At 41.2% G+C, this 22,983-nt stretch overlaps 1 protein-coding gene across 2 annotated transcripts; it reads right to left on the bottom strand.

The window, feature by feature from the left end:
• Positions 1-1,359: 1,359 nt before the first annotated feature.
• foxn2a (forkhead box N2a) lies at positions 1,360-21,341 on the bottom strand. Of its 2 annotated transcripts, XM_059359307.1 has the most exons (6): positions 21,207-21,341; positions 10,081-10,652; positions 7,202-7,326; positions 6,922-6,971; positions 6,231-6,299; positions 1,360-5,084 (listed from the first exon to the last, which is right to left on the bottom strand). In XM_059359307.1, the coding sequence occupies exons 2-6, from the start codon at positions 10,636-10,638 to the stop codon at positions 4,660-4,662; spliced, it is 1,227 nt and encodes a 408-aa protein (XP_059215290.1). In that variant the 5' UTR covers positions 10,639-10,652; positions 21,207-21,341; the 3' UTR covers positions 1,360-4,659. The 2 variants fall into 2 exon arrangements, with proteins under 2 accessions (XP_059215290.1, XP_059215291.1); XM_059359308.1 differs by lacking the exon at positions 6,231-6,299.
• Positions 21,342-22,983: the final 1,642 nt, after the last annotated feature.

Here is a 22,983-nt window from a genome sequence, read left to right as displayed (position 1 = left end):
TTCACCTAATCCATAATAATCTCTTTAGATTTTAACCACACACGATAGTATCGCTATTTCTTTTAAGAAATCATAACTGTGGAATTCTTATTTTATGTGATGTTAAATTTGTAAAATGCTAAATATTCACAAAAAGGAGTATTTTGTAGAAGAAGAGAGACGTTTCCTCTGCTGCTGTTTCACTATTCCTGATCTTAAATGCATACAGGCAAAACACAAACTCTCTGACACCACAGCCAGTGGCTCCAGCATTGTCTGGTTGCCTGGCAACTGTCGGCGTGGCGTGGTTGCTAGGGCCGTGTGGGAGGGGGGGAGGTGATGCTGCTCTGATTTCCAGCTGAATTGAGGCAGTCAGTAGGGAGAAGCCCCCCTCTTCCAGTCGACACACAGGACTCTATTGAACAATAGAGCTGTGCCAATGGGCCTGAGGCTAGTCAGACAAGCCCTTGTTCAGGGTCACACTGTGTTCATCCCACAGTCCTCCATGACTAATTAACTTACAGCGAAGAGTGTCGTTAGGACATCTGATGATGCATCCATCACTGGCACAGCCCTGGAATTTACATTAATGTGAGGTGCATTTCTGGCAGTCTGCCATGTTGGTGCATTCGAAAGACAGGCAGAAGAAAAAGAAAAAGTGTTGTGGAGCCGCCACACGTAGTGCTGAGCACAGCTTGTGCAGTCAAAACAGCTCTGAACTGCTGGTCTTGGTGGGAAATATTTGCCAGCTGTAACATGGTTATGTGAAAACTGAGAAAGCAGCCACATGGAGAGGAAGCTATTCTAAAGAATAGACTATTATTAGCAAGTATTTTCTTCTTAAAGCCTTCACAGCAGGTGGCAATGTTGATCAAAAATTTAGCTAGTAAAGTGATGGTATTCTTGTCAGGGTTCTCACAGGTTTTTAGACAAAAACAATCACTCTCATTTTATCACATCTAAAATGTTACTTTAAATGCAACTGCAAGCTGTTTATATAAATGTTTAAGTTTTTCAATATTTAGAGTAGTTTGGTATTAGACACCAAGAGACAAAAAATAAACATGACAGATCTTTCTCAGAGGATCCTTTCATTTCAATTGCTAAAATACTTTTGGCTTACACAAATGATTGTGTCAATATTAAAAATCAAGCATTTTTTCCAAGAAGTGTATTCAAATCCAAGCATATTTTAATCTTGAAAACATAATGGTTAAAATCTAACACTTTCCAAACCATCCACTTTGTACAAGCTCTGTCTCGTGTTGTGGAGGAGAGTTAAGAGGGGAAAAAACCCAAACTTGTCAAGTCTCATTTGATGAGATTATTATGATTATTTGCTGAGTTGATCAGGCTGGAATAAAAAGATGCTCACAGTCATAACAAGAACAGGTTTTTATTAATATTTTGTAATACCATATATAATGCAATTGCATATCTTTGGCGAAAATAAATCTTATAAACATTTTATCAACAGAGGTTAGCATACAAAAACCAAAAGGTGTGTCGGTCCAATAGACATGGCAGACAACTGACACAAACTGATACTGGGTTGGCAGCAAAATGTTCATCATACCCTTTAGGAACTGCAACAGAATTTTGAGAATCACATAATTTTCAATAACAGCTGTTGAGCAACGAAGCAACTGGGTTTTGAGTTGTACCCCAAAATATTTCAGTAGCTCATCTACAGGTCTGACTTGGTGTCACTTTGAGACCAACATGACGTTTCTTTTGTGCTACAGAAAGAATGAGTGAGCTTTTCTAACAACTCTCTCCATATTTCTCTGCAGTTGTCGCTAAATGTAGGTCTGAAACTAAACAGCAGCAGCCTGGGGACTGAGTGAGTCTGATATTCTAAACATGTCAACATCCCATAACAACACATGGAAGCATGAGTTATGAGTGGCAGTCATCTTTTTAATTTTTACAGATTCTAATCTGCAATGAGATCGAGAACTAATCTTCAATTTGTGACTACGTAGTCATAATATCTAAACATGAACATGAGACAAATGTAAAAATGATTCAATCATCTTTAAGGAACTTCTACAGTACATGGGGAATGTGTCCATCTTAAATTTAAGACCCCAGCTGTACATTAATTTTGGCAACAAAAGGTTTCAGGATAAATGTTAATAAACTATCCAGCCTAACAAAAGAGCAAAACAAAACATCAAGAAAACCTGGCAGTCATGGTTAAATTGAAAAAAACCCAACAATAAACAAAACAAAAAAACACCCGCTCTAAAGACAATAGACATTGGCAAAATACTTAATCACTATAAGATAGTGAAGAAAAAAGGTGTATTGCTGTAAATTAAAACAAGGAGAAAAACAAAATACTTATTAAAAGTAGTTCACAGAGGGAAAAAAATAAATGTGCCTAGTCACTCATTTTAATGACCAGTGTTTGATAGAGTATGCATTCAATAATCCCATAAATTAATGTCATAAATAAGGTGATGATTAATGAACAATAATTTGTTCTTTTATTCACAGCTAAACAAGACCAGTGTATGCAAGTATTACTTCTGAGAACTGCAGCTTACTCTGCTAAGAGCAGTTCCCACTCTAAAGCGACAAAAATAAACCAAAGGATTGGTTAAGTCACTGTCCTGACTAGAGTCCTCTCCCATTTCCTGCTCGGATGATTCAGAAAACTAGGGCATTGTTACTCTTAATCACAACTACATTGTGGCAGCGGGGGGAATATAGTGACCATGGCCCTTTTTACATCAGTGGCACAAGAACATGTTTGGCACTGACCATGCATGCTATACTAAGTCACTGTGACAATGTGATCTAGCACTGTGGGAAGAAATAATAAAGTTTGTGAGCTTCCATGCTACCTTGTATTTTACGCTGCAAGTATGCAGCATTTTTAAAAAAGCTCAAATGAGAATTGTGGCCTTTTTACACAAGTGGCTCGCAACTTCCTCTCAGTGAACTGCATGCAATCAACTGACAATAAACCCTCCATTTCACAGCTTGAGAAGAGAGCGTGCACTTCCTTATTTTGTTTTTAAGAGGAAGAGCGAGGACGAAACACTAGCGGCCAGCCAGAACTGAGGGCACAACATGAGAGCAGCACAGGTCTTCAACATCTCGCCTGCGAGCGACTGCACATACAAAGTCCAGTTCTCTCTGGCCACGACTATACTGTCCCCTTCTTGTTCTTTATACTATGAGCTGCACCTTTCATTTATTTGAACAAGAACACTCTCCATTCTCAAGTTGTGAATCAACTTTGCCACAGAATCAGATAATTAGCTGGATAATTGTGATTTTTTTAAAGTACATGGTTTAAAAAAAATGCGAAAACACACAGAGGTATACTCAAACTGCTAACCCAAATAGTGGAGCATGGAAATTAGTGTCCGCTCCTGTTTTTGACTGCTAACCAGCTCTGCATTGAAAAGGACCAGAAGCGAGCAGAGTACCAAGCAGCCCTATGATACAGATGGAGCAGGGAGATCTGTCATTACACCAATCACATTCATTGGAGCAGTATGACTTTGTCAGCAGAGGAAAAGTGTTTGACCATGTCAAACTCTTTTCTGTCATGACGGGTTTAGGCTGAAAGCCAACATGCACTATGATACACACACACACACGCACACATAAAAATAAAAATCAACCTATGGAGAATAACCTATGAACACACAGTGAACATCTGGCAACACCTGGCAGATGTTCACTTTGCATAGGCTGTCACCAAACGTGAATATATGTTTGCACATAAATGTCAAAAACACATTGATGAATGAAAGGGATCGACAGGATGAGCAGTGGATTTGCAACAACAACAAAAAAAGCTTTCATTTGTATAGCACTGTAATGGCCGCACAAAACTGAGCGAAGTAGAATAGCTAACTTTGCAACTAAATTTGGCAGTGGCAGAGTAATACTATTTCCACATCTTGCTAATCCTGAAATAGAGCCAAAGCTCCTGTGTAATAAGTTTATCGCATAACAAGGTCATAGTACTACTCCATTCATTCTCTTAATTGTAAAGTTTAACTAGCATACTCAACTCTGAAAAAAATGCCACCATGAAATAAGGTAAAAAATAAAAAATAAAAAAAAAGTTAAGGTTGTGGATTAATTATTGCATCTCTCTTACAAGAGGATTCATGGAGCAAGAGTTCCTTTCAAAACAGTGGCATTTTTTTTCTTTAGCACAAAAAGGAGAAACTGATAACACCAGGAGGTTAGGTTTTTGTCTGTTACAAACATGCACTCATTCGCTTCATAAATAGATTCACTTGGAAGAGGATACAGGTTTGAGGAGGAAGCATGCAACGCTTTGAGTTATAAAACCTTCAGCTTTTCCCGTTTTGTCTTTCAGAGAAAAATTCTTGAATCACAATCTTCTAATCCAACAGAAGCAGGCAGGTCATTTTGGATAGGTTTCTTGATGGTTCTCCATAGCCCAAACACCCAACCCCAGCAGTCACCCCCCGAGTTACAAAAGTCTCTATATGGCTTTGTTCTCCTGTGTGAACGATGCTATTGCCATTTGTTTTGTTGGACAGGGATATTCCCAAACAAAAAAAAGGCTCAAAATGGCCAATGAACGATCAGATAAGGAGAAGGAGGCACACTGGGACACACGATCAGGGGTCAGAGGTTAGGGTTCACAGGGTCCGGAGTCTGATGGAGGGGCAAAAATAATCTTCATTTCCTGTTAAGTTTTGTGCTCTTGACAGTGCGTTTGGAGCCCTCCGTGCAGTTGCGTATACCAGCGAGGTGCAGCAAGGAGCCGGCGGCCTCCTTCAGCTCCTCGTCCAGCTCTGGCTTGGCCTCACGTCGTGCCCTCTTACCGGCGGGCCACTTGATGGCGGGCGGACGTCGTGAAGTCTGGTGGACGCCCCTCTCGTCCCAGAGGTCGGAGTCCTCGTCGCTGTGGAAGCCCTCGCTGCCGGCGCGGTGGGACTGCCTGCGGTCGCAGCCTCCTTCGTCCAGGGAGGAGAGAGACGAGGAGGAGGAACGGGAGGAGCAGCGCTGCAGGGCTACGCTGCTGTAGTTGTGGTCCTGCTTTGGATCGCTGCTCACCAGGACAGAGTCGGGTCGGGAGAGGTCCAATGGGCCATCAGAATTGCCTGGGGGGAGCAGAAGATGGAAAAGTGGTACATTCATATTAGTATACATTCAAATGCAAAAGAATATCTTATAGGATTGTTACAGAACGACAAAGGCTCTAAATGTTGCATGTCATTTCGCTTTAGTTGGCTTAAAATAGGTTGTGACCAATTCCAATTAAATCCTACCGTAACTTTACAGTATACCAGCTGTTTTGGTGTTTTTTACAGATTTTTTTTACTGAAGAAGAAAAACTCATCGGTTCACAGACTCAGTGAACCGCGTACTGCTCGCTGTGTTTACAAGTTTAAAGCAGAACTGAGACTTGTCTCGGCCCAAGAGGGAAAAAACCTGAATTAAAAATATCTGGTTGCATGCATGTTAAAGCAGACCATTGATGGGGAAAGTACACATATTAGCTCTACCTCATCACAAGGAAATGTTCCTAAGAGGGCCTCTGCAGTCATTGAATCAAATTAATTAAGTACAGGCTAAATAAATTACGATTACCAATTTCAAATATAAGCAATAATAGCCAGTTCAGGGGTTTTTTTTGGTCTTTTTAGAGCAGTTTTAGGAACAGGGCATGCTTGTCCTATACGGTAACAGGAGTTGAGTTGTTTTTTTTAATCTTTACAAAAATCAAAATGCATTAAAATCATTGGTGTTGCTAATCATCAACATGCCACAGATTTTATGGGGTCTTTTTTTATAAAAACAGTGGCATTATGTAAAGAAGCTCACATTTAAAAATAATCATCAATAATCATTTAAAAATTTGGAAAATAAATAAATATTTGGTAGTTATGGCCAGGACTGAAGTTGGTTAAAATATTGAACTAAGTAAAAATGGAAAATAATAATAACATATACAAGTTTTTATGTTTGCCCTCTGAGGATATCATAGAACTTTCTCATAGTGGTATTACGTCGCACAAGGGATAATTCGTCTTTAAAAGAAAGTCTGCAGGAAAAATGGTATGCAATCAGGTAAAAGCACTTTCTTAAAAACCTTTCCTGAGCCAAATTTTGCTTGTACAGGTGACGTGCACATCACAACTTAAAGCACACAAAACAAAAGAAGACGTAAGCAATGACAAGGTGAGATGTTGGGGGTAGGAGTTGGAACAATAGATGAAAGAATGGCTGCTTGTGGATTCTCTTACATGGGTCAACGTGGTGCCCGGGGGCAGAGTTTAAGAGCATCATGGCAGTGGCAGCATCAATGTCAGACTCTGGAAGAGGAGAGAACATGCATGATGGTCAGTCCTGAGGTGTGGAAGCATGGTAGCATGGCATCTCTACTAGGACTGGGAGGACTGGGTTCCTTCACTCATTTTAAACTAGCGACGCTGTGACCCAATCAGTGCTTACTGGATGGGTTGGGTATGCAGGAGGTACCGAAACAAACCAGAGGATGAATTGAAGCCACTGATGTTGCATCCGATCTTTGCAGACCTGACAAAGTGTCTAAAAGCCTCATAGCTCACTTCTGGGGCTCTAAATTATTAATGATTACAGTGAGACTGAGTGCTCGACACTCAGCACCAGCAGAACCTCTGCCTGTCGTCAAGGTTACAAATCCAAGAGGCAGAGGGGGAAAAGAGGAGGCTGATACATCGACTGGGAGCTCTCCACATTATGATCTATATGAGGCATCAATGACTTGAAAGCAACAAATCAAACCAAGAGTTGAGGATACAAGCACAGTGATGCTGAATGTTCTGGGACTGAAATGTGCACAGGCAACAGAATCAAAATACTGCACGAACACAAGCTGAAAAAAAAATCCACCGATTGGAATTTAAATACATCTGCTTTTGCTTAAAAACAGAGATGCATTTCCTTCGGTCTCACCTTTGAATGAGCAGCCTTGTAGAAAGAGATGGCGAGGGGGTGAGGAGGCACTGCAGAAGGCAAACAACAAAAAACAAACAAGGGTCAGACTGTGATGTGAAGAAAAGTCAAATGTGACTCTTTTCAGTTATTTAAAGGAACAAATGTCAAACAGAAAAGCAGACCGCCAAAAATAAAACAAAAACATGAGTCAGATAAATAAATGACAATACTTCCCTGCAACATACAATACATCCAAAGTCATAATTCGCAACATACAGAATGACTGATGAAAGTTTACCTGGGTGGGGAGGCGGGTGGTGTGCAGAAGGCATGTGCGGTTGGGAAGTGCTGCTTCTTAAGGGCTTGGATCAGGTTGGGGCGGTACTCGGGGTCAACACACCAGAGAGAACCTTTTCCATTGGCCTGGAGAAAAGAAGAGGGAGGGTCAAACTTCAAACCCAAGTTAAGAAAATAAAAATCTTGACAGAAACAGGCTGTTGTTGTTGACTGCTTGATATCATGCAGTATAGTAAGACAGTTTCTGTTTCATAATTTTAACCATATGTTCAAAACTTTTCAATAGAAAGGTCATGTAGCGGTCATATGTCAGCAAACAAGTGAACATTTTATACGTTAAATTAACCCTTCTATGAGGATATATTTGGCAATGACAAATTTAAATTTACAGTTAATCTAAATGTTCTTGTAAAAGAAAAGTTGTAATTCCAGACCATAATTTTCTGATTGGTCCTTTATTTATACTAAAAACAAAGGCACCATGTGGTCTTTCCTTATAAACAAACAAAGGTTTAACTTCAGTGTGTGTATCCTTGAAGTCTAATAAAATGGTGAATGTATTTCCTACTTAGAATGTATTTGCAAAGCAAAATCATGCATTGTATATATTCATGTTTTTTTTAAATGAAATCTCTTCTCACTGCCCTTTGGAGATACGCTTAATACACTTCTTTGCATAATACCACTTCCAACTGTCTCACTATCTTACAATGGTGCACATAATAATTTGTCAATGGGTTTATATTTTTTTAAAATCCCAGAAATAATAATAATTATTTTACACAAATGGCAAAAAATACTGAAGAAACAGTTCTTAGAGGACATCATGAACAAAGCAGTGAAAACATCAGAAGCAGTGGGAAATAGCAAAAACTAAGAATTCCTTAAAAGCCTCAACAAAAGGAGGAAATAACTGCTCCCCAGCACTGTGTGAGGAATGAATTTGTCTGTTGGTGATGTGTGCGGGAGTGTGTTAACTGTCACTTTATCTGATGGCGGCGTATTGCCCAGTCTGGGAGGAGAATAGAGCGAGGGAGGGAGGAGAATAACCTTGACTCAGATTACCAACCAGCCCTGATGCAGGAAGAAGGAAATGTCTCCATGGCAACGGAAACCACCAGCCAGTGTCATGTGAAACTGGTGCTGCTCTCTCAGCAGACGAAGGGCTCACGCTGTGCACCTGCATGCTGAGCGGCCTGTACCGCACCATGTTGCTACTCGCTGCTAACCGCCAACCTCTCCCACGGTGGGAAAATATGAGGTCTCAGCCAGGCACAGAATTGGCACCGCAGGCTCTACCGGTCACAAGTCTGAACTCATACCAAAGCTCAATATGGCTGCCATCGTGTCACTCCCTGGATCGGTACAGTAACATGGAAATAGTGTTTGCCTCTGACCAGACTCAAAAACCTTCCTGACACTCTCTTAAACTTAAGCAATGTGAACTTTACTGAAATTAAACCAAAAAGCTAACAATTATTGATATCAGGATTTAGCATAATTTGAATAAAACCTGATTATGGGGTTGATTGCTTTTGTTTCCAAGCCACTGTCAATCAAATCTGATTGACAAACCACGCTCCCACAATATCCAAATTTAAAAAACACTCAGATGTTTTTCTAGCAGCTTTAACCTTGAGTGTTGCCAACCTTGTCATGACTATTTAAAAATGTGTGATGTGTAAGACATGGCCAGAATTTTAGTTTTAAAAAAAGCACCAACATTATCAAACGAAATATGAAGAAGCAGCGGTTTTGCCAAAGACTGTGTTGTGTTGCAGAAATATCTACTGAATTGAGGGTGCTAACTAGCTAGCCCAGGGCCTTCCTGTCTGGCGAGTCACTGTAGCATCTGCCCTCAGTTCTTGGCAAGTAAAGAGGGGAGGTTTTATGATAAACGTGCAATGTTTTTCAGACTAATTAGTAACATCTAACTTTGGGTAGTGAGCAAAAGTTGTCTTTAGTGCAAAATCCAAAATGGCAATGAGGGAAGTTTGCAAAGTCAGCTTTACATCGGGAGGAGGAGAAGGGTGGGAGCATGTGACCAGGGATTACACATTGCACCTTAAATGTTATTAAGGAATACAAGATTTGAAATCATATTTTACCTTTTACCCCTACATTATTCTTGCAACATTTTTTAACATAAAGGTTGGAAAGCTCAATGGAAAACCCAACCACTAGGAAGAAAATGAACACTTTTACAACTAACACTTACACACTTATTTCCTATTCCATTCACAGGAATGTTTGTGCAGGATATGCAGGATGTGTTTAACCTTTTTCCACAAGCATGTGCATATGAGAAGGTCAACTTCTCCCTTTTGTGTTTCTATGCAGGAACACAAATGAACATGAGTCACATGTACAGTAACTTTGCCAGAACCAGACTGACAAAGATTCTTCCTACAAACTCATCTCTGCACTGCAGATCATGTTTGCTTCATTCTCGCAGTGTGATGTCAAGGTTTCCAACCAAGGGATGCTTCACTCCCTGGTTGAAACAGTTGCACTACCTTGTAGTGCTTCGGGAGATTAAGTCCTATCTTAGTGTGCTGTGTTTGCACTTCCCTCAGAAGGAGTATCTGTGACCTTGGCTGTATTTCACCCTTATCGCAGCAGAGTCAGAGGTCCCTGCGGCTGTGCTACAGTCCTGGACACTGTTACATGAGCCACACTGCAGCTTCACTGAAACACTTGTTTAGCATTTTTCTTAACAAAGCAGACACATTTTGCCTTTGGTAATTTTAATATCACATCATCAAATGAAGCAACGAGAACAGTTTCGAAAAAAGCATAACCTAAACAATGCAGTTCTCTCAGTTTCTTTAAGTTTAAGTGTGAAGTGCATGGAAGTTAGGAGACAGTTTCATGACATACCTTTCCCAAACTCCTCTCGACCTTGCGGAAGCATTTGTTCAGGGACAAGTTGTGACGAACTGAGTTCTTCCAGCCAGTGGGAGCGTTGGAGAAATAAGGGAAGTGCTCGAGAATCCAGCCATAGATTTCTTTAACAGGCAAAGATTTGCTGGGAGACTGCTCAATGGCCATGTAGATGAGGAGAGAAAATGAGAAAGGGGGCTTCGACTTCAACGAGTCCCGCTCCCTGCCCCGGCCGTGTGAAGATGAGGACGACGAGGGGCCCTGGTTGGACCCGTAGTCTCCCTCTATGTCAAAGAGGGGACTGCCGCTGGGTTGAGCTTCCGGACCTCCAAGAGTGAAGTTCTGAAGAAGGTTCTCGTGCAGCCAGTTGAGGTTGGTGAGCTCCTCATCCTCGTTGCCTCCAGTACGATCCACGCTGGTGGCCAGCGGACTGGACGCACACTCTGCCTCAGGCAGTGTTCCCATGCCACAAACACCTCTGAGCCCTGTCCGTTCCTCTTGCATACCCGGAATTTCCGTTTTCTTATCTGGTGACATCCCAATGATTGGACCCATTAAATCAAAGAGGTCTGGGGAGAGAGCAGAGAAGAGGTTGTTAAACATCATGCAGACAAAATCACAGTTTTTGATGGTGTTCTGATTTCAAAACAAAGTTGGCAGTATGAAATAACTGGATGCGACATAATGGAATGATGTGCTCTTCCAAGCGTTGACCTTGTTTTCCTAAGACTTCCCTTGGGGCACACCCCCTGTGGCTGTCCCTGTTTGCCTCTATTGGCCTCTCACTGCCCCTCTCATCCACGCCTGGCGAGGACAGAGAGGCTCTCAGCTCTCCCTCCTCTTGACTTCAGCCAAGGACCTTCGAGGAGATCCTCTGAAGCAACCGAACCAACTTAAGACGCCACTCCTCGACGCCCACCTCGTTTCAGACAAGATCCATCTGCTCGTTATGTGTAAATGAGCATGAAACCATCCAGTGACTGCAGGAATGAGTGGAAGGCCATCTTGCAGAGTGGATGGCTCTTATAGACTGATCTGCATTCAGCCAGGATCAAGTCTCAATTTGTCACATGCCAGATTAAGTAGTGTAAAGAGGGTGCAGGCCCGCGAGTTGTCAGTCATTTAACAACACTAGGAAATTGAATATTGCCACAAACCCTGTGTCATTAAACAATTCCGCCCTTATTAATAAGATAATTATACTTTTTTTTTCGACATGGGCTCAAAGGACGACTTGTTGACATGTCACCAGCAGTGATCCTGCCAAAGTGTTTAATTAAGCCCAATGATATTTTTTGTAATGTAAAGTAAAAATGCTGAATTTTGAGTGTGTATGTAGTGTAGAGGTTTTCTTAATTCAAAGTAATCAGTCATTGTTCGGATTAGTTTGTCCTGCAACCCAAAATGAAAGAATAAAGTACTTTCTGTCACAATTGAGTGACTTTTTTAATTTATAAAAAAGGACACAGATGACATGTTTTAGACTTGCTGTGAATATAATCCGATTACTCTAATTTCAAAATATGCACTTTGTATAAACTCTGTGTTAAGACCTTATTTGAAAGGGGACTAGTCACATGCATAACGCCGCAGCTGGTTTGACCACAGATTTTTAAACACTGTCCTAAACCATAAACTGAATTGAACTGATGGAATCGATTTGTCACCCAGCTCTATAGTGAATAAGAACTTATTTGAAAATAAAATTGTCCTGAATAACTCTGTTAACCCATAAGTCACAAGCTATGGTTTTGAACACTGGTTGATGAGGACAAGAGCACAAAGAGATCACTCTTTGGCTCGGCTCACAACAAGCTTTATGTTCTGGATGTCACCATGACAACCGTGCCATCCCTTCAATTAAGAGCAGAAATCCCACAAATAATATCTATAGATACAATAAGAGAATAATAATAATCCATGCTGGCTAGCAGCCAACCCGTAATGAAACGCTGCTGCTGCACCCAGTAGGTGGACACCAGATGCCCAAGTCAGGGGTGGCTTGGATGTTCTGGACGGACCAAGATGGGAGTAGAGCTGGAAAGATGGAGGGGTAAAGGCACATAGCTGTGCTGGATAGGCATATCTTTTCATTTCTGTGATAAGGTAAGAATTGGGTCAAACTCAAGTGTTTGCACAGTGGGTGAGACAAGAGAAGGAGTGTACACGCACGCACATATCAGTTTGTCAAAGCCAGTCGGCGAGGACATGAGGGGGAAGGAGGAGGCATTGGTGCATTTACAAAATGACCACTCAACATGTAGCAGACTGATCCTATTTTGGTTTAGAGTGCTCTAAAACTAGGGTTGTGATTAGATCAGATTATTTTAAGTTTTTGTCACAATACTACATCGTCTCTGCTCTATAGGTGACGTCATGTCAGCTACATTTTGTCCTGCATTCTGCCCGTCAATCCTCCATCGTCTGCAATTTTCATTTGTCATCAGCTCCACTGAGATCTCCGGGTGTGCTGCATATACACACACTTAAAGGAAGGGAAAAAAAGGAAGTAGGTAAAGAGCTTTCCAGGCCAAAGGCAAAAGGACATGTAGACTTAGGAAGGGACGCAACAATAGGGAAATCCTTTTATGGAAGGACAGAGCAAGACAGACAGAGTGAAAGAGAGACCAAGAGACTGCGAGAAAACAGAGAGAGCAAGCCAGCTGAGACTCAGTGGTAGTGAGGTAGGCTATGTAAGTTATCCTCAGTCTAGGATGAATCACAGCTCTCAGCAAAGTAGAGCAATCAGATATGTCAGGCAGCGAGAGAACTGCCCATTTGTATTAAAAGAAAATCTCTGCTCAAGAGACAAAAACACAGAAAGATATCTCTTGACATGGCAGGTTCCTACTCTGAATGAATTTACAAATAGGAAGGGAGACTGTCCGGACAGACACAGCTGCAGTGTTTTTTTTTCAAAGCATTCATATATTTGTGTCAAAGCCAGAGAGAAAGACATGATTACTGAGGAAGCCATTTGACAAGGATTCCAGACAGTTTGAGCCTTACTTTACGTTGTTATTTGTATATTTAAGTCGAGTCGAGATCCATGACTTCGTTACCCAATACGTGCTTATGACAAGCAGTTAGGCCGTAGTTAAACAAAAACAAGCTATCACAGGTGTGTCAAAAGAGGCTTTGATGGCATTTGGTCTTTCGTTTGTTTAAAAGGTGTGGTCAAAGTTCTGGAGCCAGAGTCAACTGTAAACACTCAACATGGTCAACAGGCCATGAATGACTGCCTGTAAAATTGATTCACTTTTGTTGCAGAGTAGATTAGAAGAAGTCACTGCCTGGGCAAAGTGTCAGACCAACTGATTAACCTTAAAGCAGAGCTTCACCTCAGTCTTCACAGCCATGACCTCTCAGCTGGGCTCTTGGGTGCCAGAGAGCGCTTATCTCCTTTTGAGTATCTCCTCCAGAAGACCGTCATTTGAATATCAACAGAGGCGGAGTGGACGAATGAGAAAGCTGCCTTGCATCCAGCCAAACACAGGAAGTGTTTTAGCATGACTGCAGCTGGTCAATTACCACTGCTGTTGCAATGATCGCAGTTATCATTGCTCTTATGAAAAGGCATCAAAGAGAGGCGGCTGGGAATGCAATGAATAATGGCACACTAGTGTGGAGAGGGGAGAGGGAGCTAATAAGCCAGACTGGCCTGTTGACTGCAGCATCCTTGAAAATACACCAAAGCTGCAATGGTGCTGACCTGGTGGCTCATCTGCAAGTTAAAATAGCCCCGCGTACCGCCAGCCTCATCATATTCATGTGCAAACAGGCAGGCACTAACAGCAGGTGCCAAGGCACATTTTTCCCCCCTTTCAAACTGCTCTTTTATCCTGTTAAGCACTTAGCCTATTCAAAAATACACAAAGACATATGGAGATAGCTTCAAAGTGGCAAATCAAGCCGCTGATGTGTCACATATGTACGGTGGCGGACGTAAAGGAGATGATAGCGGCATCAAAATGAAGAGGTAGTGGTTTGAGATGTTTTCTGGGAGCGAATCTCACGATCAGGACTCAGTTGCCACGGCAGCCAATGTTGTAAGGGAAGCAATTGTGCTCATGTCTGTGCATGAAGAGAGAGCTAATGTGGGGAGATCAATACAGGCGGAAAATGCTGAGGCCAGCAGTCTGCTGCTGTTCTCCACAAACCTGTCTGACAAAGAGCAGTGGGAAAGGCCACAGCCAACCTGGATGTCATGGCACCATTGACTTACCATTAAGGTATACTTTAGAATACCAACAAAAAGCTCTTTTATTCATTAAAAACCTACTTATAACTTACATTTGATTATGTAAATAACAGAATCAGAACAAAAAACACAGAGATTATGCACATAACTGCTGTGACTTCATACTCATGCCACACCCTCCTCACAAGAAATAAACCAGTTGACACAAACCAGTTACACCTCTGTAATAGATACATAAAGGTGTGTCGCATAGCCACATGGAAAGGGCTGTTATTTGAAACCCTAACTGATATTTAGGTGACTACCCAGTCTGGCTGGAGCTCTAAAAATGTGAATGAGACAAAGGGGGGCTGAGTTAGAGTGGGAGAGCCAGTGTGAGAGAGAGGCTGTTCCAGAGCGCCAAGTGTCTTTTTTTTTCAGGGGAGGGTCAAATTATGTCATAACAAATAAAGCATCCATTAATGTGAAGGCTAATCAGGCTACTGTTAAAGCACATCTAAATGATACATTTTCAAATCAAACTACTGAATGGATTAAAACGATCTACTCATTGCCCGAGGTGAAAGCGAATGAAAAAGCTTGCACAAAGCATTACAATTGGCCCCTCACTCGGCTCTTACAAAGGAGCAGTTGTTTTTGCTCTAGTCATGTTTCAGAAGTGCTCAGTATTCACCTCACAGTTTCAAACAGAGGACCGGGAGGGAAGGAAACACCTCCTGCCTGTTGAGGAAGTTCATTTTCAGAAAACAAATTCAGACTTCACACAGAAACAAGTTAGCCCCGCTCTACACCAGAACAGTGGACTGGAGCAGCGAGAGGCCGAGAGGTAGAGTTTACTGAAGCAGCAGTGTTTACTTTGGCCATCTATGAATTCCTCCAGCATGTAGCGTATAGGCTGCTGACAAACAAGCCCAACGTAATGTATTGACTGATCCAATCAATTAACAGTCATGGGGAAAACAAGCAAACAAAGCAACAGATAATTATTGCGACGTTCATCGGAGACATTAACTTCACACAGTGATTTTAAACTCAGACACACAGGACTGCACTTTGACTGTCAATAGAGGTGAGGCCTTCAAGAGTACATGCCACCCCCAGCCAACACTGAAACCTTATCTCTTGGGTCATGTGGCTCTAAGTTCAGTGTACAAACACTCACCACCAATCAACTACGCAACAACCTTGTATACTACTGAATACCAAAAGCAGAACTAACTGCCAGTCCATTCGCTTTTACCCTAGTTTCCAAATCTTTCTAAAAAGTGATTACAATTAGATTTTAGATTTTTGAAAACACAATGAATACATCTTTAAGAATTCAGTTTAAGTTTTAACATAAGCTCTTCCAGGAATGTGACCTGTGTGAGATTACCTTGTGAGTATTTACAGATGCAATTTTGTGTACAACTACAGTAAGCACCAGTAAGTGACAAAAGCCTCATAGTTTACTCTTATGGAACCTTGGTAGCACACAGGGCTCCCACAAAGTCCAAAAGAAAACAGCATAAAGACAGCTGGAAGTACCTTATATAGTCTATAAATATTTACTAAAGCTTCTGGCCTGAGTGAAAGAACTAAAGAGGAAATGTGGAAAAAGATGAACAACATACTTTGATATAACAATAAGCTATGAAGCAAGTTTAATTTTTTGGCAGCACTGAAGTTGGTTATCTGCATCTGACATTACACCCTCTTGCATTTGTCATCACTAACTTAATCAGCAGCTTTGACAAATACTTACATTTTAGGTACAAAAAATCTACTAAAATTTGAAATGTTTCTTCATAAGCTCCAAATCCAGAATTTCAATTCAGTTTTTCATATCACACAATATGAGTTTGTTGTGTGATTCAGGTATATTTTATTAAAAAGCAGGAAGTGGAGCTCCCTTCTGTCCATTGATGTTGAAGCAGCTGAATAAGAAATTAGTCACTGCAAGCAAGAAACTGGAGTACTTTTAAAAGACAGGTTGTGCTGCATCTGTCTGCGACCCGGTTTTGTTCAGTTCACCGTACAGCTTCATGATACATGGCCTCAGTTAAATCTACAACTGAACTGAAGTTTACCCTACTTAAAATTTTTCAACAAAGTTGATCTGATCCGATGACAATGTACGACTATTTAAAAATAGCAAAGCTTTAGACATGCTCGATTAAACTGAGCCGGTGCTCATTCATGGATTGAGCTGTTTCAAGTACAGGGCCCGATATAAACTCTCATTCAAATAACACTGGATGATGCATCAGCTGAACACTACATTTCTGGGTTCTGTGGCACCTTGGTTGGTACTGGTTACAAATTTTTTGTAAACTGACAAAACAATCACCATGCAATTCGACACATCCTAGGAGATCCTGATCATTTGCACACAAGCTGGTCAGCCTGCGTCGTCGTTGTCATACTGCCATCAATTAAATAAATCCCGTTAATTCAGCCAGGGGTGACGAGACAAAGACCCATTGTGACGGAGGACACAGCCTTGCTTCCTTTCGCTCAATCAAGGAAACGGTCACATCAGTGTTGCTTTCAATGAGGCTGGCCCTAATGGGCTGCGTCTTGAGTCCACCCCATCAGAAAGGAGACAGGCACAGGGACAAGGAGGAGGGGGCTAGTCACGATAGAGGCAGTGCATAAACACTGTGACCAATCAAGAGATGTAAAACAATAACTGGAGTAGACGGAGGGGCGCCATAACAGGAATACACACATTGCCCATATGCAGTGTCTGTCAATACACACACACGGCAGCAGGAATATGGGAAAACTGATGTAGAAACAATCACATTCAAACACTGTATTTCCAGATTTGCAGAACTAGAACTCAACCTGTTCTGCCTTTTTGTTGATGTTGTGACATTACCTGTTGACCTCAGTTTGTAAAATAGTGACAGCTGTTTAGTGGGAAGCATGCGGGATAAAAATAGATGCCATTCAGCTGTACCCTGATATCTCAATTATGTGAAACATCTTAAAAAACAGACATGTTGATGATGTGAACAGGACGAGAAAAGAAAAAGAAGACAGGTAGCACATGCCTCTATGGCCGTTTACATTTGCATCTCAAATTCAGAGCTACCACCTTTGTTTGATTAGCAGAATGTCACAGACCCAAGACTACAAACTACTGAAGATATCCCTCCTTCAAAAACACACAGGGGGTGTGAGCAGGTGATGAAACACACATGTGCTGCTTTAATTATTCAAGCCAACCACCACAAAACTGCATAAAGCAGTAAACTCCACATGCCAGACAGGCTAACGTCAGCAGTTAGTGCTGGAGCTCACGGATTGGTGACTGATCTCAGACAGATCAATTTAACAACCTAGACCCTCTTAATGGGAGGTAAAATGAGATTGACACAATAAAAAAAAAAGTCTAAAGTCGCAGAGATCGTCTACTTTCACTTCCTCAACAACACATGCTGTTATTTTATTTCCAATCATTTTCAGATTTAAAAGTGTACAAACCTTGAAATATGCACACAACAACATAATTATGGGAATACTGTTACTTCAATTTAACAAAGACCGTCAACTTCATTATTCTGCCAATCATCTAATCATTCAACCTCTTCCATTACAACAATTTAAAACAGTCAGTAAAATCAAAGTCACAAATGACTTGGTAATTACAGGGTGTTGAGAGAGCAGTAGGTTATAGAGCTTTGAGTTATTCTGTTTAGCCAACACATGAGAAACCAGGTTTAGACTGTGTTAAGCAATCCCAAAAGTTTGTGGAAAATGGGTCAGCTTTCGTAAGGAATTTAAAACCACAGTCGCTTGTATACCTACAGAGAACATGGTGGATTTTGGAGGACGCAACCTTTCATTTACTCTGGGTCAGAGTACACAATTCAGTGATAAGACTGATTACATGGCAACACCACCATTTTGAAGTGCAGATTCTTCACCACTCTTGCTTAGACTGGGGTAACTTATACAAGCCACAATGCAGTTTTATGGCATTTCCTTATTAAGCTGTTTGAAACACTGCATTCACTGTGTTGTGCTTACTGAACTAGACAACAGAGCTCAACTGGATCTTAAATGTACTTTGTACACTAGATATTCACTTGATAAAAATGTTGTGCTTTGGTTGTCTCTTTTGTCACATTGCCTCATTGTTATCATACATCCTTTGAGGAGCATCTTCCTGTTCTGTCGTCAGTACAGTACAATAGAGCAGAAAAGTGATACCAATATGTTTGCCAAGTTGTAAAAATGAAGCATTGCATTCATGGAAGTTTTAGAGGAGGTTGAGATTTGATACCACTGTGTCTACAACTGTGTTCATATAGCCAAGTATGTGACTATCAGGGCATGACTTTTTTTAAAAAATGTTTTTCATTAATTTACCACGTAGGCCAATGACACTTGGTTTACTACTAAGATTATATGACAAAAAGAAACTATGAGTCACGTAGTCATGTGGACAACTTGTTAATTTCAGTTTCAAGCGATCATCAATAAAAGAACCTGATTGTCAAATCTGCCAGTTACATTTACAAACACTCCTCACTGTGAGCCGACCCATGGGAAAAGATTATATTCACAAAAACAAGGGCCTCCTACTTCACCTGTATTTCACCTCTTGCTGAGAAAGAAAAATACCTGTAGTAATGCTATCCATGGTAACTACAAGGTCTTAGAGGCCTATTCCAGCAATTCAAATAACATTCTGATGGTGCACAACGAAAGATAATTCAAGTCCACTGACAATGCTTTAGATCCCTGTAGTTATAAAGCCATTTCACGTCAGCAATAACCACATCCCTGAGTTACGACAAGTGTTATTTATAGTAATGAATGTCAGTAAAGTTAGCAGACCCTCATCTATTCTGGGATGCAAAAGTCCTTACCCTTCAGAGGCTTCTGTACCTACAAACAGGAGTGGATATACGCTAGAACTACAAACAATAGCAGAGACAACATTTCGTTTGACCTACAACATGACCATGGAGATTCTGCCAATAAAAAAAACGCAGACTGACAACATCTGTTTCTCTTTTTTTGTCCCTTAAGCTCCTGTTGCCTTTGTCTTCTATTTATCACTAGGGCTTTAACAACTGTCAAGCAAGAAGAAAGGAACATCAGTTTACATTAATGTCATAACCTCACAAAGGAAAATACATTTTCCCATTACTTTTTCCAAATACACACAGAAACCTCGGAGCACACAATGAATTTTAGATGAGGTTTGTCCAGTGCAGTAAATAAAACACTGACAGCAGGCAGCAGGTAGACTACAAGGGCAGACAACACTAGACACGTGGAATAACATGAAGTATATGAAGACATATTCAACAACATATAAAGTATATTCTCCTGGATTACACAGAGATATTTTTTCCTACACTCTGACATTGTTTGTAGAGCACTCTGTATCTGGGACAATCTTGTGATAATCCATTACATCATGTGCTTAGCTAGCCAGTGTAGCCTCCAAACCTCTGGCTCTGTCGATATATATCATGAAATATTTAACTATGTATAGATATGAGAGGAAGATACGTGTCTTCAATTAAAAACAACAACTAATATATATTTAATATCAAAGTCTACTAACTTACAACTTCAGAAACTACGCCCAAACCAAAGACATTTAATGACACAGAGCTGAAGCCAGTGGAAAACGTAAACAGATAGTGCTATTAGTACTGAAAACTAATATCGTCACACTGTTAAAATAATCGCCTAAGTCATTTTTTGTCAAAATTGTTTTTTTTGCCTAAATCATCTCCTCATGACGCCAGCCACCTATGGTAAAATCACCTACATCCTCAGTTGATCAGATCATGTGATTTTACCCCTTTAAGATAATGGCCTATGTCAAGTGTGCGGCTTAAGTGGATTTTATTATGCCTAAGTCAAAATAAAATGTGAATGTGAAATAAAATGTGACTAAAATGTGAGATATGGTAACACTTTATTTTGAAGGTGTCTTCATAAGAGTAACATGAGCGTGTCATAAACATGGCATGGGATGTGTCATGAACACCACTTGGAAGTAACATTAATGCTCATGATACTTGTCATGTCATGTTTCTGACAGGCTTGTGTCACTCTTATGTAGAAACCTTCAAAATAAAGTGTTACCATATCTTGCTTAAGTTACAAAGGCAAGTTAAAAAAAAATTGGATTGTCATTTATTTCTCTTAAGTTACATAATTTACACACAGTGTTATTACTACTATGCCAATAGCAATCCTTTGTTACATCCTTTTTGAGTTACATGATCAATAAATGTCATATGATACACTTTTGGTTAAGTCTTTTGTGCTTCCTACAAAACTTGAAAAAATGAGTTAGGCGATTATTTTAACAGTGTGACGATATGCTTTGTAGCTAATGCTAGGTTTAGACGGTGGCATTACTCCACACGGACTACCAAGACTACCACAACCAGTAACACACAATGAGGAATACAAAGTTACACGTAATGACGTGGACTATTGAACAACACTTCCCAACACGCCGGACTCGTTACAAAGTAACTTATCTCCGGTGAGTTACACGTTGTTCGGCTTTAATAAAGAGTAGGTTTACTCGCTGTAACGTTACCGACATTAGCTCACACAGCACAACGGTGAGGCAAAGTAGCGTTAGCAGTAGCTCGGTGGGTCAGTGAAGGTAAATCTATTCCAGCGTTAGCATAGCATTTTAACTATCTAGAGTATTATTCTATGTTCATATATCGAGCGATAACGTTTCTTTTGTGCCGTAAATATGAGCCCGGAGAGCAGAGAGAAGTAACATTAGCTAGCTGGCCACATGCTGTCGCTTGTTCTGCCATGCTGGCTCCTCTAAGCAAAGTCACTTGACCACATTTACTTTTCGCTTGTTCGGAACACAACCCGTATCCACCCAGAACACCACACACTTACAGAGGAGTTATTAAAAAAACGATCAAATACTCACAATCATGCACGGCGTGCCTCGGTGCGGTATGTTTAAAGACACGTCTGTGCGCAGTTTATTCAGATGTCTGTCTCACACAGTGTCAGAGATCAGATCAGCAGCTGCTTCCTCCATACACGCAGCGCGCAGATCACACCGCGCACGGCAACGCTACCAAACCCCTCGCCGTCGTCATGGCAACAGGCCCACTTCAGCCAATCAAAACCCCTCCCCTCCTATCTCCCCTGGCAACTGCCGCAGCGCCGGGGCTCCGCGAACGCGCACGCCATCCTATTTTACATCGTGCTTTCACTTTTATCACCAGCTGCTTGTAATGTAACATAGAGCAGCCAATATATAGTGTTTTAAACACATTAATGAAGGATCGGGTATGTAGTGGAGTAGTGAAGGGTTTTGTTATAAATGAAAAGTGTGTGACGGGTCCCACACAAACACTCCCGCGTTATTTAGGCTACACAAACACCTCGGGGCGGAGAGAAAGGATGTGTCACCACACCCAGCCTCGTGACGATAGTGGACCCCTAAACAGGGCCCCTCCCAGAGTAAACGATCACACAAGGAGCTAACGTGACCTGTATACAGGCTACACAACAGACACACGCTGGGTGATGCCCGAGCATTTAGACAAAGCAAAGAAAAGAAATGGGGGAGATAACAAAAAAATTAGTTTTGCTAGATGCAGACAAATACCATTATCTGTGCAATTGTGAAAAATCAAAATTGCCCATGTTATTCACAAGAGTGTACTTTATGCCTATGGATGTGCTTTTAGAGCCAAAAGTGTGCAACAGGAAAACCAGCAGGTCGGTTTTGCGTCTTTTCCAGGCGATCTGTTGAGTGCAGCTTTACTGGCCAACTGACTTCACACCAAACTGTAACTTTCACATAATGGTGATACCTTACTCATCTCAGCCACTCCATTTCATAAGCGTACATGAGTAGCTCTCTGTGGACTAATCTAATAGCCTCTCTGTTTGCTTTTACTGTGTCTAAACCCCAATACTGGCCATGCAGCAGTGCTGTAAATACTTCTACACTGGTGTTGATGCACACCCTTGTTTTTCCCCGTCTTCCAACTGGATAAACAGGCTTTGCAGTGGCGCAACGGCGGTTTGTGTCAGAGTGAATACCTGAGTGATACTGTACTCTGGAAAGTAATTTTGTTGATCTGCGGCTTGTTACTTAACAGGCCATTAACAGGCTGCCTCAGAGAGTTCCTTGTTTATCTTCTGTCAGATAGGAACACTAATTTTATGCCTAAAGAATGATATCAAATAATGTTGTTTTTGGCCAAGAAAGAAGTGTGTGAAGCGATTTATCAGCGGTGGCAGAGCACTCTGAATGCATTATATTCATTCATTTATTCATTCATGTTTTTTAGCCTTTACTCAGGTTGCTGTGGCATAATTTTCTTGCACACTGAGCTATTCTTAGGGCCGGCAAGCTGCATAGACTCTGCCCCATTTTTCCTTCCAGTATCACTCCTTGGTATGATGAAGTTGCAAAGCTAGCAAATGAGAGAGAGGAGAGCAAGATGCATTAATCACACAGGGAAACAGTTGATTGAGGATGCCTTGAAAAGACAGACCCATTAGTCTGTGTGCCTGCAATGGTGCTAATCTGATTGTAAAAGCTGTTAGGCTAAAACAACATGCCCCACTGACCACCATCAGAGATGTTCATAGTGGTATTGGAGCATTTCCCGGACCATATAACATGTTATCTGCTCAGTGCGGCGATGAGGGACTTTAGGGAATTATCCTTTTTGTGACATGAA

Source organism: Centropristis striata, chromosome 20 (genome assembly GCF_030273125.1).
Source record: "Centropristis striata isolate RG_2023a ecotype Rhode Island chromosome 20, C.striata_1.0, whole genome shotgun sequence".
NCBI classification, from domain to species: domain Eukaryota; kingdom Metazoa; phylum Chordata; class Actinopteri; order Perciformes; family Serranidae; genus Centropristis; species Centropristis striata.
Note: the sequence above shows the minus strand (reverse complement) of the source record. Positions and strands in the feature narration are given on the sequence as shown.